Source organism: Thalassophryne amazonica, chromosome 5, assembly GCF_902500255.1.
Source record: "Thalassophryne amazonica chromosome 5, fThaAma1.1, whole genome shotgun sequence".
In the NCBI taxonomy this organism is placed as follows: domain Eukaryota; kingdom Metazoa; phylum Chordata; class Actinopteri; order Batrachoidiformes; family Batrachoididae; genus Thalassophryne; species Thalassophryne amazonica.
This window is the reverse complement of record NC_047107.1, coordinates 126,453,279-126,471,773: the sequence shown is the minus strand read 5'-3', so window position 1 is coordinate 126,471,773 and position 18,495 is coordinate 126,453,279. Positions and strand designations below refer to the sequence as shown.

The following is an 18,495-nucleotide window of genomic DNA, read 5'->3' as shown; positions in this document are numbered from 1 at the left end:
AAAAAAATAATAAGGTCTGATACTTTTCTAATAGACCTCGTAAATAATAGTTTAGTGATTCACAGGATTGCTAAAAAAGCAGTTTGAACATTAATAGTTTTGCGTTTGTAGCGTCAACAGCAGATGCTACTACAACCCCTGGCAAAAATTATGGAATCACCGGCCTCGGAGGATGTTCATTCAGTTGTTTAATTTTGTAGAAAAAAAAGCAGATCACAGACATGACACAAAACTAAAGTAATTTCAAATGGCAACTTTCTGGCTTTAAGAAACACTATAAGAAATCGGGAAAACAAATTGTGGCAGTCAGTAACGGTTACTTTTTTAGACCAAGCAGAGGGAAAAAATTATGGAATCACTCAATTCTGAGGAAAAAATTATGGAATCATGAAAAACAAAAGAACGCTCCAACACATCACTAGTATTTTGTTGCACCACCTCTGGCTTTTATAACAGCTTGCAGTCTCTGAGGCATGGACTTAATGAGTGACAAACAGTACTCTTCATCAATCTGGCTCCAACGTTCTCTGATTGCTGTTGCCAGATCAGCTTTGCAGGTTGGAGCCTTGTCATGGACCATTTTCTTCAACTTCCACCAAGAATTTTCAATTGGATTAAGATCCGGACTATTTGCAGGCCATGACATTGACCCTATGTGTCTTTTTGCAAGGAATGTTTTCACAGTTTTTGCTCTATGGCAAGATGCATTATCATCTTGAAAAATGATTTCATCATCCCCAAACATCCTTTCAATTGATGGGATAAGAAAAGTGTCCAAAATATCAACGTAAACCTGTGCATTTATTGATGATGTAATGACAGCCATCTCCCCAGTGCCTTTATCTGACATGCAGCCCCATATCATCAATGACTGTGGAAATTTACATGTTCTCTTCAGGCAGTCATCTTTATAAATCTCATTGGAACGGCACCAAACAAAAGTTCCAGCATCATCACCTTGCCCAATGCAGATTTGAGATTCATCACTGAATATGACTTTCATCCAGTCATCCACAGTCCACGATTGCTTTTCCTTAGCCCATTGTAACCTTGTTTTTATCTGTTTAGGTGTTAATGATGGCTTTCGTTTAGCTTTTCTGTATGTAAATCCCATTTCCTTTAGGCGGTTTCTTACAGTTCAGTCACAGACGTTGACTCCAGTTTCCTCCCATTCGTTCATTTGTTTTGTTGTGCATTTTCGATTTTTGAGACATATTGCTTTAAGTTTTCTGTCTTGATGCTTTGATGTCTTCCTTGGTCTACCAGTATGTTTGCCTTTAACAACCTTCCCATGTTTGCATTTGGTCCAGAGTTTAGACACAGCTGACTGTGAACAACCAACATCTTTTGCAACATTGCGTGATGATTTACCCTCTTAAGAGTTTGATAATCCTCTCCTTTGTTTCAATTGACATCTCTTGTGTTGGAGCCATGATTCATGTCAGTCCACTTGGTGCTTCCATAATTTTTTCCTCAGAATTAAGTGAGTCCATATTTTTTTCCCTCTGCTTGGTCTAAAAAAGTAACCGTTACTGACTGCCACAATTTTTTTTCTTCATTTCTTATAGTGTTTCTTAAAGCCAGAAAGTTGCCATTGAAATGACTTTAGTTTTACGTCATGTCTGTGATCTGCTTTTTTTCTACAAAATTAAACAACTGAATGAACATCCTCCGAGGCCGGTGATTCCATAATTTTTGCCAGGGGTTGTACTATTGTGAACACCCCCTTTTCTATTTTTTTTTACCAATAGCCCAATTTCATAGCCTTAAGAGTGTGCATATCATGAATACTTGGTCTGGTTGGATTTGTGAGAATCTACTGATATCTTGTTTCCCATGTAACAATAAGAAATATACTCAAAACCTGGATTAATCTTTTTAGTCACATAGCACTACTATTATTCTGAACACTACTGTATAAATGAAAATTGAACTGAAATTTGATGGGTTGAATCATGTTGCATCGCTCGCTGCCTGCTTGCATTTATTTTTTTATTTATTTTCCCCCAATGAACATTGAATGCACTACGGATGGAAGCCAGAAAGCACATTTCTACCACAACACAAATGATGACATCAACAGCCTTTTTCCTTAACGATTCCATTATCCGTCCTTCAATTCGGGACACTGGAGTGGCTGTTGTTTTTGAGGGTGTTTATCAGGAAATGATATGCACGGGTTAAGCACAAACCTGTACGTACAAATGGTTGATAAATGAGGCCTCTGACATTTTGTGTGTCAATAGTGAAAAAGAATAAACCCAGGGAGACATTTATTTGTAGCATGTACCAGTGCCATCAACAATCCAAAATGTGCTGAAACCACAGACATGGATATTATGGCGGAAAAAATTTTATCTCTGATATCAGGGCTGCAAGAATGAGTCTGCTTCTCTGTTTGGTACCATCCTAGTTTCAGCCTTGTGCTGTGTTTTGTCCTGTGACCGCCGCTGGGTGCATAACAGCTGGTTTTGGGGGACATCAGTCAGAAACTGTGCGCGTAAATTGGAATTTTAAAGTGAATTCAGGGGGACAGGAACTCACCCTGTGCTGCAGTTGAAGCAGCCATGGAGATCTGCACTGGAGATGGAGCAGCAGGCACATCCTTCATTCTGCAGCCGCTGGTGTCCTGAGATAGATGCATATTTGCAGAAATTCACAATGTGTGACATTTAGGAAGTCTAAAGAAAGCTGAGGGAAAACTAAGTTTCAACAGATTTAAAACAAAAACAGTTTCCATCTGGACTGTTCATTAAAATCCAGGTGCAAAAACTAGGATGGGAGGAGCATTAAACAGATTTTTGTCATTAATTCATCATATTGTCACACAGGACGGGTGCAAACCTTCATGCTGGTTTCACCCCAATTGCAAAATTTTAAACAAATAAACACCAGGAATTGGGATGCGTGGAGGTAGGGACTGTACAAGACTTCACACGCAATGTTAACCAATCACTTGGCTCACTATGGGTCTCTAAACTTGACCATCCTCAGGTATAAACCATCCTCACCACACCTCAAGCTCAGAGTCACTGGAATCCAGCTGGCTGGGGACCCCCGTTATAAAGGGCAACATGGGCTGGCCCATCTTTGCCATACGCGAGATCAGCTTGGCCTTTGTGGCATCTGGATTCTGAATTTACAAAAACAATGAGCTGCTTCAAACAACACAACTGCAAATTAACTGCATATAAGATTTAACAGTTGTTCAAAAGAAAGGAAAAGAAAAAGCAGCAGAGACACTTACTGCCAGCTGTTCACTCAGGGAGTTTGATTTTACACGAAGAGACGCCTCTCTGCAAAACAGACAGAAACAAATCAACTTGAATACTAACGCACAAGCAAGGAAGTGCTGTTACCTACTTCCCATAGTTTACGGCTCACCCTGTTCGGCCTGGCTCAGAGACAGCGGCCTCTGCTGGAGGAACTGAGGCCAGATTCTCTACACTGGGGGCAGGGGTGGAAACCGGGGAAGGACCAACAGAGTCTCTAGAACTGAGACTAGCCTGATCAGATCCACTGTCCTTGTAAAACTTCACCTTTAAACACAAATCAAGCAGCTAAATGGACGGAACTCGCAGTCAAAAAGCAAACTGCCCTATAAGTTCAAATTTTAAACTTCACAAACATTATAGACAGCTGACCATAAACAGAGCGGTATGATACATAATGTATTTTCAGGACTACATGTTTTTATTAGCTAGTTTGTGAGGTCCTGCAACTTACACTCTGTTGTGAGTTAAATGTATAAATAAATAAACAAACAAACAGGGGTGTAATGGTACATAAAATTATAAACTACTAAATAAAATCAATCAGGTTGGTGTATTTTCAGTCCAGCAGAAACAAGAAACACAACATGAAATATATTTTATATTTAGAGTAGTATGTGACTGAACAGTCTAATTGTTACAAAATGTTTATTTTCTTGAATTCTTGTGAAATATACATTTCAAAAATAAATGTGAGAATACACCGGTGCTAAAGTCCATAAAAGACCCAAAACTTTTTTCACAGAGCGTGCCAATTTTGCAACACTCTTTTAGTGACCTTAGACTATTAATGTGTGTGCAAGCCTTCAAAAGTACTTAAAAAAAAAAACAGCCAAATCTGAACCTGAAGCAGGATTAAATAAGCTTTTGAAAGCTGCCTTTATGGCACAGAGAAAGTCTAAAAAAATAAGTCAATCAAAACCTATCCCATCATCACCAGTGACTGCTCTAACCTTGTAATTAAGGTAGAAAAAAAGTGGGTGGGTTGGAGCGTCAAGTCATTCCACCAAATGGCATAAAAGATTTCTATAAAGTGCAAAAAAACTAATTTTGAGAGCGTTCAGGCTAAATGACATTCTTATATTTCTAAATGGGGTCAAGAACGTGATTTCGTTTTTTTGCATCATCTCCCTGGACAGTTTAGAAACTCCAGCTCGCTGAGCTTGTCCTGATACGTACACCTACACTCTTTGAGTCTTCATCAGATTTCACCATGACAATGACCACAAAAGAGCCTCAAGATATTCATTACCCGTCGAAGCTCAGCCTCAAAAATAAGAGTGCTGTTAGCTGGGATGCGGTTCGGGACCCCTTTGGATCCGTAGGCAAGATTAGGAGGGATGACAATGACACGACGGCCTGACTTCTTCATTCCCAGCATCCCCTCCTCCCAGCCCTGTTAAAAAAGGGATCAGGGTCAAAACATCACAGTGAAACAATAAGCAAGCTAAACATACATAAAAAAAACACCATCTTCCATTGTGCTTGAGTTAAATTCTATACAATTCATCACACGTGTGCCATATACACAATGTACACTTACAGATGAAGTCTACATATTCCTTGGCTAAAAGCCCTTTTTTTTCCGCTGCATTTTTCATTTTATCAAATAGTATCAGTTAGAATGTCTATGTTATTAGCATGAAGCTAGTTAAAATAAGTTAAAGATAGATTTGTTTTAGTTTTTCTTCACTATATCAGATTTTCAGTAGGTTGCATATTGATTGATCATTTCACCAGAGAACTCGCTTCATCCTCATTCATAGACAGAATTCCATTAGAGCGTAATCCATTCACAGACTTCCAGGAGGTGCCCATGGGCGCAATTTGGTGGGGGATAGGAGGGACATGTCCCCCCACCTTTTCAACCAGGGGGGACAGAATATGGTATGCCCCCCCCACCTTCTGACATATATGTGTTTACTTGAAACATGCTATGCCAGTCTTATGTGCAAACCATGTCAGTCTTATGTGCAAAACCATGTCAGAATAGTATTTCATTTCATTCATTCATTTCATTTTCATTTATTTATTTATTTCATTCATTTAAAAGAAAAAAAAAAAAAAAAACAGAAAAGCAGAAATAAAGCATCTCCATTACCAGAATGAAAAGGAGCAGAGAGAAGAACAAGTCTTATATTTTCTGCCCCTTTTTACAATACAATCTTTCAATATCCAGCGTCATTTTTCAACATTATTTAACAGATTGTATTTCTTTAACTTGTCACATACCACTGACTTATTTCATAATTATGACCATTATTAAATAGATTACATCTCTGACAGGTTACATTTTTAAACTTAAAACATTTTATACAATATACAAATACAATTTTTTTTGTTTTTTTTTTTACTTCCTTACAGCCCACTAACTTATTTTATAGTTTCATACTTACTTAATACATCTAGTTTAATACGTTTTTTTAAATAATTTAAGCGACCTTAATTCTTTAATTTCTTTGTTGAGATTGTTCCATAATTTTACACCATTTACTGCAATACTCCGTTCTTTTACTCTGGTTCTGTATCTTGGTTTTCTAAAGACTTCTATTCCTTTCAGTTTATAACTACTTACTCTTTTCTCAAACATATTTTGAATGTTTGTTGGTAAAGTATTTTTATTAGCTTGGTACATTGTAATATTTTCAAATCGACCAAATCACGAAATTTAAGTACCCTGTACTTAATGAACAATGGATTAGATGGATCTCTAAAACCACTGTTGCTAATCACCCTTAAAGCCCTTTTCTGCAGAATAAACAAAGGTTGTATATAAGTTGTATATGTTGATCCCCAGATTTCTACACAATAAGTTAAATATGGGAAAATCAATGAATTGTACAATGTTAATAAACCATAACTATTTAATGAATATTTTACTTTATGCAAAACAGCAATGGCTTTCGCTATTTTTCCTTTTATGTAATTTATGTGTGACTTCCATGTAAGATCTTCATCAATTATGACTCCTAAAAATTTAATTTCTTTTACCCTTTGTATATCCATTACATCTATTTGTAATGACACGTTATTTTTTTTTTGCTCTGTCATTAAACAATATGAAATTTGTCTTATTAATATTTAGTGACAGTCTGTTTATATCAAACCAATGCTTAACCTTTTCCAATTCTGTTTTTATCACTTGTGCTACTTCCTGTATATCTGATCCAGAGTAAAACAGCGTTGTATCATCAGCAAATAAAATGCTACCAAGCACATTAGATACATTCACAAAATCATTGATATACAAAATAAACAGTTTGGGTCCAAGTACTGATCCTTGTGGTACTCCATAAGCAATATTACACAATTCTGATTTGATATTATTTATCTGAACAAACTGTTTTCTGTTTTCTAAGTAGCTTTTTTTTCTGCATCTTTGTTTCTGCAAGTTTGTATTTTTAGCAGCATTGACTTGTTTACAACACCTGTTTCTTGTTGTTCTTAGGGACCTCATAGTACCATATCACCCCAATAGAGAGCTTTGCTCTCAGACTGCAGGCTTACTTGTAGTTCCTAGGGTTTGTTAGAGTAGAAATGGAGGCAGAGCCTTCAGCTTTCAGGCTCCTCTCCTCTGGAACCAGCTCCCAATTCGGATCAGGGAGACAGACACCCTCTCTACTTTTAAGATTAGGCTTAAAACTTTCCTTTTTGCTAAAGCTTACAGTTAGGGCTGGATCAGGTGACCCTGAACCATCCCTTAGTTATGCTGCTATAGACCTAGACTGCTGGGGGGTTCCCATGATGCACTGAGTGTTTCTTTCTCTTTTTGCTGTGTATGCACCACTCTGCATTTAATCATTAGTGATTGATCTCTGCTCCCCTCCACAGCATGTCTTTTCCTGGTTCTCTCCCTCAGCCCCAACCAGTCCCAGTAGAAGACTGCCCCTCCCTGAGCCTGGTTCTGCTGGAGGTTTCTTCCTGTTAAAAGGGAGTTTTTCCTTCCCACTGTCGCCAAGTGCTTGCTCACAGGGGGTTGTTTTGACCGTTGGGGTTTTTCCGTAATTATTGTATGGCTTTGCCTTGCAATATAAGGCGCCTTGGGGCAACTGTTTGTTGTGATTTGGCGCTATATAAATAAAATTGATTTGATTTGATTGTCACATTCGGAATTTTCTGGGACTGCATTTGCCCAGATTTGAAACCAAAAATAGTTGCCTCTAGGGACTAGTGTCTACACATAAGTATCAATGGACCATATGCTAATTTACTAAATTCTGAAAGTTAGAAAAGGAAATCAGAAAAGCTATCTGGGACCTCAGAAAGTCCATCTGCAATTATTGCTTGATCTCCAAAATCAGTCTATGCAAGCGAAATTATGTTCAGTATGAGTGCTGTTATTAGTGCCACTTCGAAAATTAAATTGATGATAAGTAATTTATCCTAAACTTATGATCTGTTGTTTTTCAAACTTATGCAAAAAAAATGCGATAGTTAATAATTATTAAGAGCCTGTTTTTTCATATTTATGAATACATTTTACCACATTGCAGTTGTTTTTAATGAAAACTCAACCAATCATTCTTTTTGAGTTCTACACATGTGGTGATACCTTATTTACACCAGGATGTTAATAAAATCAATGCTGGCTATTCTCAGAATAAAGTACTTATATCCACAGTTTCAAATTGTATAAGTCATATGGTGTCCACTTTATGGTCTTCTCAAAACATTAAAATTACTGTTCTGGATGCTCAGAATGCATCTGAGCTTATCTAGAAACTGTTGGCTTCTGGGGGCCTAAAGCGGCCCCCAGACCCCCGGCCTATGGCCTTCGGCCCTGTGGGTCTCGCACTTTGTCCCCCCCAATTTCTAGTTCTAAACTGCACCCTTGGAGGTGCTGTGTGTTTAGCCATCATCTGACAATATTATGTCCTATATACGACGTTCATTGTGGTGGGAGTGTAAAATGTGAACACCTCATTCTTCCATCATGTGTAAGGCAACTGTTCATTCAAACATCTATATTATTTTTGAGTTTGTTAAATAGAGCTCAATTCTAGCACGATTATGAAAATGTGTGGTGACAGTACACCAAATTCAGTACCATTTGTATCACATTCAGACTGAAGTGCAGACACATACTTGCATTCCATACATCCCTCACACAGTGCAGGATTGCTGGTGCCATGTACAGACCACCATGACTTGGATTCTGACCCAAGTCACACTGATGATCATCAATGCTTTGGCAAAGGTAACAAGACTGAGATGGCTGTGCAAGCACCAGTACATATAAACACAACCGTAACATTAAGTTGCAATTACATTACATCTTGCTATAATTTGATTCAGCTTGTTTGGTTGTCTGGTTTCTCTTTTCTGCATTTCCTCTCCACTGTAAAGCCACTTTTAAATGGCACTGCCAAAACATTGGGTTTAAGAGTGCATGTCTCATATGTCATGACAATAAATTGCTTTTATTACAAAAGACAGTCAAAATGAAGAAAACAAACCCCAAACATTGAAAAATTAATGAAGAAATTCTTACATCTGCATTAGTACAGATTCTAAGCAAAAGTATTTTTTAGATTATAAAGAAAGCATTGAATTTGGTACATATGTTAGCACAGGGTATCTAGAAAATAATTAGGGGTGGACACCAGTGAAATTGATCTTCTGAAGGGGTGTGGCAATTTTTTTTTAAAGATGGCCGCCAGAGTACTAAAAACAGCTTTTCGGAATAGTTCTGCCCTTGAATAGTTCCATCCTTGCACACTTTGTTTTTTATGACTGATGGTGAAAGTCTTTAAAAAAAACCTCACAAAGCAATGTGTTGTAGTCTATCACAAGTGCATTTTCAACATGTTTGCCCCCCTGCCTTTGACTTTCACATTGCAAAGATTAACTTTTGACTTGAAGAAATGACAGCAATTGTTTTACTGTTCATTTTGTATGATGTTGAAAGAGTAATATTGCAGGTATAAAACAATACTGCATCGCCTTGAATTTCAGAGGCAGTGGACAGAACCAGTGAAGGATGGTCCAGATACATAGTTAAGAGATTAATTCAAGTTTTTTTTTTTTTTTTGTTCTAGGCATGAGTATAATGATCGCTCATTTCTCAGCTTCTAAAGTAGCTCACCAAGTTTTGTGACAATTACTTCATTAGTTTATGACCAATTCTAATTTTGTCTAACTCACTTTAATCACTTTCCCAGCACCAAGTTTCAGTCGTAGCAGCTTGCCTTTGTTCTGGTTGGAGTCAAACATCTGAAATGAAAGTTTAAGATTCAGTAAGTCTAGTGTCAGCGTGGCTTGAAAATTCACCAGCATACAGACAAAAATAAATAATTAAATAAAAACGGTACCTGTCCGACAGCGTGGTTCTGCAGCAGCCAGCCTGTGTACGCCACCTCCAGAGAGTCTCCGTTCTCCACCGCCTGGCTCTCCCCCAGGCTCACGTCCTGAATCACCACAACATCTAAGGATGGAGAACTGTTGGCTTTCGCCAAACATACCTGACAGATAAAAAAAAAAAAAAAAAAAAAAAAAAAACCTTCACAGTTGATGACAATCAACTTTCTACGGCAACACATCAGTAAAATACCCAGTTTTACAAACATACACGCTTAACAACTTAACATAAAAATCCACTCAGACAACTCCAGACTGACACAGAACCTTTCATAAAATATATGTACATGTATATATATACACTGGTATTTACAAGGGTATGTAGAGATATTTACGAGAGACAGCTTTCCGACTAAATTACTTACAAAAGGTGTATCCCGTTTCCTTTAGCAGTATTTACAAGAGACATCTTCCCAGCTCATTTACTTATAATTTTTTTTTTAAAGTACATTTTCCAGTAGCGGGTATTTGTAAAAGGTACATCTTTCATTTCAGTGTCTTACAACACACACATTCTTCCACTTCTGTGATAAATGTTTGGTTTTCCCTTTCATTTTGCACTTAAATGCATACTGAATAGAAAAAGAAAGAAAAAATCAATTCCTTTTGCATTTTACGGGAAATAGACCAGTAAGCTTTACTGCAGCCAGTGCTGCAAACAGACAGGTGACGGAATTCTTGTACTGTGAGAAAAGTGAAAAGGACAGAAAAATAAAATCCACTGATTTCACTCAGTAAATACAGCAAGTATGAAAAATTCCTGTTCAGTCTTAAATTTTTCAAGGGCTAGGTAAATGTAAATTTTCATACTTTTGAATCCACTGATAATTGTTGGCTGGATTTCAATGTATTCACTGGCCCAAAAACAAAACTGCTTCATTCAGATGATGACGTTTCAATTTGTGCAGCCACACCATGCACAAGTCTTCGGCATCCTGACTCTGACGTCCCAGCTGGCATATGTATCCTTATAAAAATGTGCAAAACCTACATCTGCAGCAGAGAGCCGAGTTCTGTACGTATTGTTTTCCCCACTTTGAAAATGGTGACCACACAGCCTTGTCAGCACGGGGTCATGTGATAGGTGCACCCTGTAGCCTTTCTATAATATAGCTCTGTGAACTAAGATCACAGTATCTCTGACTTTTTGGACAGTGACAGTATTATATCACAGCATAATAAGCTTTGCACAACATAACCCCTTTAATAACCATCATTTTTTAAACAAAAAGTTTAACATGGGTGAAAATCTTAAAGATTTTTTTTTTTTCAGATTTATGTGTTTAAAAGGCCTGTTGCTGTGTTAATGAACTATTGTTGAGACTTACACAAGTCGGCAGCACAAAAGGCCAGTTTAGTAAAGTTAGGGAATAAAGCTGTTGTGTCTGATGATCAGCAGACATTCTTGCTGGATTACGGTCGCAAATATCCGTATTAAAACTCAATTTGCGACCGTAATCCAGACACATCAGGTTTATTCCCATTCTAATCCAATTCCATCGTCTGCATGGTTTATTTTTCTGCAAGTAATTCGGTCGGCGAATCGTGAAAGGCTGTGGGTGGCTCGTCAAAGCTTACCACAGCAACAGCGTCTTAACGCCATACTGGAAATTCTGTGAAAAGACCCACAGATTTCTCCATCTCATCAGCTGCATTGGTTAAATCCATCAATCAATCCAGTTAAATAAATTAAATCCACGCATTTCAGCATCGTCGTTGATGCACTAGTGTGTGTCGCTCTCAGCTGACAGCGCCATTAGTGACACCTGCGTAGCAATGCGGTCAGAGCGCGGAGTTATACATCAAATGTGAAACTGTTGAATATTTTGCCACCGTCGACTCAATATTTTATGGTCTGAAATCTCACACGATAAACCAATCAGATTTGCGGAACAAATGTAATTGGATTAGAATTCAGTTTAACCATTTCCAAGACTATAATGTGTCACTGTGAAAATTATTTTATAATGACTTTTGGGCAGCGTGGTGGCCAAGCGGTAAGTGACTTGATTCCAAACCAAAAAGGTTCCAGGTTCAAGCACACGTGCACACAACTTGCACACAGGTGCTGGTAAATGCAAAAAAGAACTGTTGTGCAGCAGAAAACACAGAGGGAAGCACTTTTCAGGAGGAAAGCGATGATAACAGCTTGTTGGAAAATCGCTTCCCAAAGTGTTTTGACAAACCAGAATATGGTGGGGGAGAAGGGGGGGGGGGCTGACTAGCCGCACAGCCCACTTTTGTCTCACAACTCTGCAGTGCAGATCAGAACTGCACAAGCATCTTCACTGATCTCAAAATTAACAGATGTACTTGACATTATTTTTCCATTATTTCATCCATGTTATTTTTCATTGGTGTATCTACTACTACAAGCAACAGATTGTTGTCTCCCAAAGTTCTTAACATGGAACATCTCCACCTGGTAGACATTTACCATTAATGCAGGTGTAATTTTTCCAAGAGCTCTAGTAAAAAAGTAATAAATAAATCTAAAAAAGGCCCAACATATGTTCTGTATTATCACAGTGTTGATGGAACTGCACAGTCCACACTGTGGTGCACTATCACATGGTGATAACTATGACACGAGCATACCAGCCACCCCTACTAGATGGCAGTCTCTCTTCAGAAAGACAGTTCAAAGCACACTGTATGTCTGTCTATTATATGCAAAAATAACTGCAGCAGGTTTAGCTTGAGCACAACCCTGGCACTTGCAGGAAACCTCCCAGTGATGTCACGGTATGCATAACATTAAGGGCTCCACGGAAATGCAACGGATGTGATAAGGCATATGTCAAAGTTCACAATGTGAATAAAAGAAACTTTAAAATATCCTCAGGATCAGAATCCCGCTACATATTAAACCATGGCACAATCACGGAATATCGCAGTCCATCACGGAAGCCTTCCTGTAGCCACTAAGGTTTTCCAATGTATGAACAAAGTTTCAAACTATGACCTTCTGGGATTCATATCCCTGAAAGTGAAAACAGCTTAGTCCGTTTGGTCAAATAATCGCAATCTAAAAAAAGTCTCATCTAGCATCACTTACCTCTTTGCAAAAGTCTGATGAAACCTTTTCCGATTCAAACATTAGCGACCAGTTCTGCCTCTGGTCATCATAAAAAGTGCAGTAGTTATTTGGTTGTACCTAAAAGAAGAGAGAGAAAACAAGTAGCTCAACAAAGTGACTGCAGCCAATAATTAGTTATTCTTCAGCAAGAGCTGGAAAATATGCAGGTGACTGACCACGAGCTAGACTGCTAACCATGACTTAAAAACAAACAAAAAAAGCAAAAAAGTATGATATTATAAACAGTACTGTAGCCTACACTTAAATTTATCTAATCAATGCCTCATCAAAATTTATTATCCTTAATGCTTCATAATTTCTCTTTCAATCAACTGTTTATTTCCATAGTCACACCAAGTCAACTTTTTCTCCCTCTTGTACACCAAACTCTTTATCAAATACCCAACTCGTTTACGATTTTGACAGAAATATTACATCAGATGGCTTTCCAGATGCTAAAGCGCTCTATTTTTCCATGAAAGTTGCACAGTTTGCTCCCAGGTGAACAGATAATGATTATTAAAATAAATTTAATTAATGGATTAAAAAATATTTCACCCGTTATCCAGTCAATCTACATCAAAAATAAGTTAGAACTTAACATTGTCAAGCTGTAAAAACCTTCCACAAGATGAGTTCGTGTGAATTACAAAGTAGTTTATAGATTTCAGAATGTCAGTTCAACAACATTAGTATCTTTGCTCACTGTGAAAACAAAGCCGACGTGAATCTTTGCACTGGTCACTTGTTTTTGTTGACTCATGTACAGAAGTAGTTGGTACTGCAATGAATAAGAGGTGCATTATTTGCAAATGCATGTTTGCCACACAGTCTGACATGTCTGAACAAACAGTAACGTTCTAACCTCTTTAGATGTGTGGTTGCCGAGTACAGCTGCTCCCAGTTTTCCTTGTTTCACATATTGCCCATTAATACTATATATATATATATTACACAAAAAATAACATCAGCAGACCAGGTTATGATACATTTAGTATGTACAGCAATTCATCATTACATTTTTAAGGTTAGGGTTATCCCAGCAGTCATAGGGCATGAGGCGAGGTAGACCCTGGACACTTACAATAATAATTTTTTTTCAAGCCAACAAACAAAAAGGTTCTTTGCTCTTTTAATGAGGATGTGTCCCAAAATATAATGGTATCGCTTAAAAGCCAGACCCAAAGTCCTCACTAACTTCATGATAGTCCATCATAAATAACACCCACCAGAGCAACAGCAAAACAGTTTGGTTACACGCCTTTTTTGGCAGCGCCACCCCAAAATTCTATGGGTTTTATTTCACAATGGACACAACCTTTCCAATCTAATACTCACTATCTAAAGGCTTGGACTGCTGTAGCGCTCAACACTGCAGGAGCACCAGGTGCTGGAGATGGTTTCTGTGTGGGTGCTGCTGTGAACAGGAAAAATATGTAGTTATTAAAGCACCTGCACATGGGCATAATCTTAATTGCACCATTACGTATATGACCGTACCTGAATTTGAGGTCTTTCTAGGCTGTTTTGGTGCTGTGTACTGGAATGATTCATTCCCCTGACTGGTTTCTTCACCTACTCCAAACAAAGAGGCTAACTTGGCTCTGAAAAGGAAACATTTGTAATATTAGCTTCACATCTGCATATGGTTACATTCTGCATTAAATGTACACTCAACCATATAGTAACTAGGACACCAAGTACAACACATACCTCCGCCACGCTGCAACAGGCCCTTAAACACTTTTAAACCTCCATTTAAGTATTATTAGTATTTTTAGTTGAAATATAGTAAAAATAAATGAATTGATCTCATTGTTTACTATAAACAACACTCTGTATCAGATAAGATTTTAGTTAGGGCTGCGACGTGAAGGCATTAACAGCCTTGCTAAAGCAAGAATTTTACTTTAATAGCTTCGGCATCAATACAAGAGAGATAACTAGCACACTGTCACATGACTTTACAGCAGAATATTGGAGCATAAATTGTAACATGGCCATGAACAGATACATTTTCTTAGCCTGAGTTCTTGAAATGCACAATACTAGCCACAAAAGTTTTCTATGACACCATACAAAATGCTGCAGTTTATCAGTTTGCAGTTTATCTGACACGTTCATTGGATAAATATGATTGCTGTCTGACTACAGTGTATATTTTCAATTTTGAGATAATTTAAAAATAGGTCTCCGACACACTGTCCGTTACTTAGCTAAACATCAAATTTTACTCAAAAAATTTGAGGTTATTAAAAAAAAAAAAAAAAAAAAAGTTGTGAAGCTACCTCACTTTTCCAGACAAACTTTGAAACAAAATCCATGTTACGTAAACATATTTTTGTTTGTTTGGGTTTTATTTCTGAGTGGAGCAAACAGTTTCCCCAACATTTTTTGCAGTAAATTTATCATGTTATAGTTTACAGTGCAGTATAAGGATCTGCTAAGCAACAGTGGTCTTCATTCAGTCTTTTTTTGCGATAAAAGCCTTGTTATTCAGATTAACATCAAAATGACACTATGCAAGAACACAGGGAGTGCTGATGTCACGTGCAAATGTTCTATATGCACGAAGGGCTCACGGTCAGTACCTCAAACACAAAAACAACTCTAATCATTTTCAGTAGACAGCACCAAACACACATTACTCGGGCAAAATTCCAACAAAACTAGTTTCTCAGAAGGCATTGATAAACGCCACAGCAGACTTCTACTGACCCCTGAAACTCTTTCCACAGGTAACCACTGGAGTCTTCCAGAAGAGACATGTTGAAAACCTTGAAGCAGTCATCTCCAGCGGTAAAGAACTCAGACTGATCTTTCTGCATGTGAGCGTCTAAACCTGTCCTGCAGTGCCCCGTGATCTCCTGTGTCCTGGTGCAGTCACACCACCGTGATGGACTCAGCAGCATACCACAAGAACAAAACGTGGCTCTGCAGTTCAGTGTCGATTCTCCACGAAGGAGAGATGGGCCGACTTCACCGTACTCCTCAAACAAGCAGCATGTGAGAGGAATTAGCTGCCATAAGAGACCTCCCTGTTTCACTCCCCACCCAGACTGAAAGCAGCCTGGGTAGATTTGCTTGCAGCCAGTGAGGTAAACATCCAGTCCACATACAGGAAACAACACACTGTTACAAGACATTTGACATAAAATGTTACAAATAAAATACCATTAAAAATAACAGGTACTCAAATACCAGACTCATGACAAATTTAGCTCATCATTCCTATGAAATATAAAGCAAAAAAAAAAAACCGAACACTAATATTATCAAAATAGAATCGTTATTTGCTAAATTAGTCTGATGATGCCTACATGGAGTGTTGGAATTTTCATCTCAGCTTCACTGTAGGAGTGTGTTTAGGGTATTGTAATCAGTCATGTGTATCTGCGTGCGTGCAAATTAACTCATAAATGGGCAAGCTGATTTTTACTAAACTTGGTATATTCCTTGGAATGTTTCAATAAAGAAGAACCAAAAATGAAACATCTTCAGTCAAATGAAGAGCAAGTGGTCCAAGAAGAGATGAACTCTGACATAATCAGGTCAGTCTGGGATTAAATGACAATGAGAGAAATAACTGAGATCATCTGAACAAGCACAAGAACTGCGGTTAGTTTTCCTGTATGTTTGAAGCAAACCTCCTGCTAAGTTCTTGAACATAATGAGTAAAAGTGTACTCAGGAAAACTGATGTTTTAAGGAAAAGGGTGAATCCACCAAATGCTGACTTGCTTTAGGAACATAAGTGATCTGTCCTGAAAGAGCAGAAGCTCCTGTCAAATGCTACTCTTGAGGAAAACGCATTTGGGAACTATGTAACATTTGAATGTTCCCCGATTTGACCCAGAAAACATGTGTCAAGATGGGTCACTCCAAGGGTCACCTGAGGGTTATGAGACAAACCATCATAAATTTCTTGGGTCTGTGATGATTTGGTGTATTATTGTGTGGCAAAGCTAACAGATGCACAAACACATCAAACTTGTCTCTGCAGGCCCTGCACCACGGAGCTAAAAGTTGCAGATGGCATCATTATTTCTACATTACAGCATCCCTCCACTAAGTGCCTTAAACCTTCACACAGTACTACATATTACCTCTAAAGCATCAAATGTTTAATATTTTCAATGATATTTTCTGTTAATATTATCAGTTATCAAGTTGTTCACCAATGAAAATGGCTTTTTAAAGCCATATTGATAACGATTTTATCATATACATGTACACTAAAGGCAATAGTAATAAATGCTGTGTCAATTGTAATCAAAATTTTATTAAACAGAACATTTCTAAACAGTTGTAATAAGACATTGAAAATATCTACGACAAACACATTCAATTGATAATGTCATTGAATAGAACAGAAACAGGTGTATTAAATTACTTATTGACAATACAGTATCTAGGACAAACACATTCAATTGATATTCAAAACATCACACCCTTTGCCCTCGTCGGTGGCCATTGTGTTGTCTGAGTGAACAACAATCGCACGTGCTGTGACGTCACAACATATGTATGGATTGGCTGATTACCAAGGCGACATTCATTTTGTGGGTTTTACTCGGGTGGTATGAAAAATATTACTGGTCCGTGAAAAATATCACAAGGGTGTATTGCTATTTATTCTTTAGTGTTTTATCCAATCATACTGGCATATCATTTATAGGTATATGATAATGTTTCTTACATTTGAAATACACCAAGCAAATACAAAATCAATCTCAGCAATCCAAACACAAATACTGTCTCTTGTACTTTACAGCTTTATCAACAATGTTTTTGTTTTGTTTTGTTTTTTTTGGGGGGGGGGGTGTCAGTCTTTAACATTTTAAGACATGTCCTTATAAAAAGTTATTGTGAAGTAAATTGATTTTTTTTTTTAAACTGTGGAATTGAAATGTAAATTTTACATAAATAAATCACTCAAATTACAAACAACAAACAGCAGGTTAAATAAATATTTTTCTTTACTACTTTTTTTTATGTCTGACGAGTGTGTGATTTTTGATTCCTTTAGTAAATTTTATTTTTAATTGAGTCGGTTTGTCATCTTTAAGAAATAGTATAGTTTAAAGTTGCAATGCCTTTGATAAGTTGCAGTGTGCACCGAATCATACTGAGGTGATGAGTTTAACTTGTTGAACGTTATGCAACTCTGCTTATAACCGTTTTCAGCAACCGCCACTGCAGAGCCACAAACGGCTTCATTCATGGAAACTAGCATCAGCTGCCTACTTGCTATATAAACAGGAAATGGCTCAAGCAAGTCAAACTAGGACAGATCTGCAATCTACATGGAACCGTGCATTTCAAGATTAAGGGTTTCTCATTTCACTTGTCCTCCTTGTCCTAAAACAGTAGGTGAAACAAGGCAAAGCAGAATCAAATGAATGCAAGGGCTCAACACCCACACCCACCCATTAAAATAATTACATTTTCTGAAAATATGAAGGCTTACTGGTCTGCCCTTAATGGAATCATTCTATTTATCTAGTCAAAAATTACTAATATTGCTTGAGCTCTAGTGTAAAGTTTCCACAGTCAGTGATGGTTTGGGGTGCCATGTCATCTGCTGGTGTTGGTCCACTGTGTTTTCTGAGGTCCAAGGTCAACAGAATACACCAAGTCCATAAGAACTGTGCTATGTGACCTCAAACTCATAATATCAATGTGAGGGTTGAATGAGAAGTAATGCCTCCAAGAAAATTACTTGTGAGCAGGTGGGCATATTTTAAGGGATGAAACACAAAGGTTTTCCTTACAATTTGCACTTAAA

At 37.6% G+C, this 18,495-nt stretch overlaps 1 protein-coding gene across 4 annotated transcripts in view; it reads right to left on the bottom strand.

The window, feature by feature from the left end:
• fkbp15b (FKBP prolyl isomerase 15b) overlaps positions 1-18,495 on the bottom strand; it is a 52,670-nt gene that overhangs the window by 29,675 nt on the left and 4,500 nt on the right. For 3 of the 4 annotated variants that reach the window (XM_034171308.1, XM_034171311.1, XM_034171310.1), the window contains exons 2-13: positions 14,209-14,312; positions 14,047-14,125; positions 13,574-13,643; positions 13,415-13,489; positions 12,688-12,786; positions 9,584-9,733; positions 9,417-9,485; positions 4,525-4,668; positions 3,385-3,539; positions 3,248-3,296; positions 3,017-3,133; positions 2,545-2,629 (exon numbers count right to left, since the gene is read on the bottom strand). In XM_034171308.1, the coding sequence (XP_034027199.1) occupies positions 2,545-2,629; positions 3,017-3,133; positions 3,248-3,296; positions 3,385-3,539; positions 4,525-4,668; positions 9,417-9,485; positions 9,584-9,733; positions 12,688-12,786; positions 13,415-13,489; positions 13,574-13,643; positions 14,047-14,125; positions 14,209-14,312 (1,196 nt within the window). The remainder of the gene's footprint in view (positions 1-2,544; positions 2,630-3,016; positions 3,134-3,247; positions 3,297-3,384; positions 3,540-4,524; positions 4,669-9,416; positions 9,486-9,583; positions 9,734-12,687; positions 12,787-13,414; positions 13,490-13,573; positions 13,644-14,046; positions 14,126-14,208; positions 14,313-18,495) is intronic. The other variant, XM_034171309.1, reaches the window with a different exon arrangement.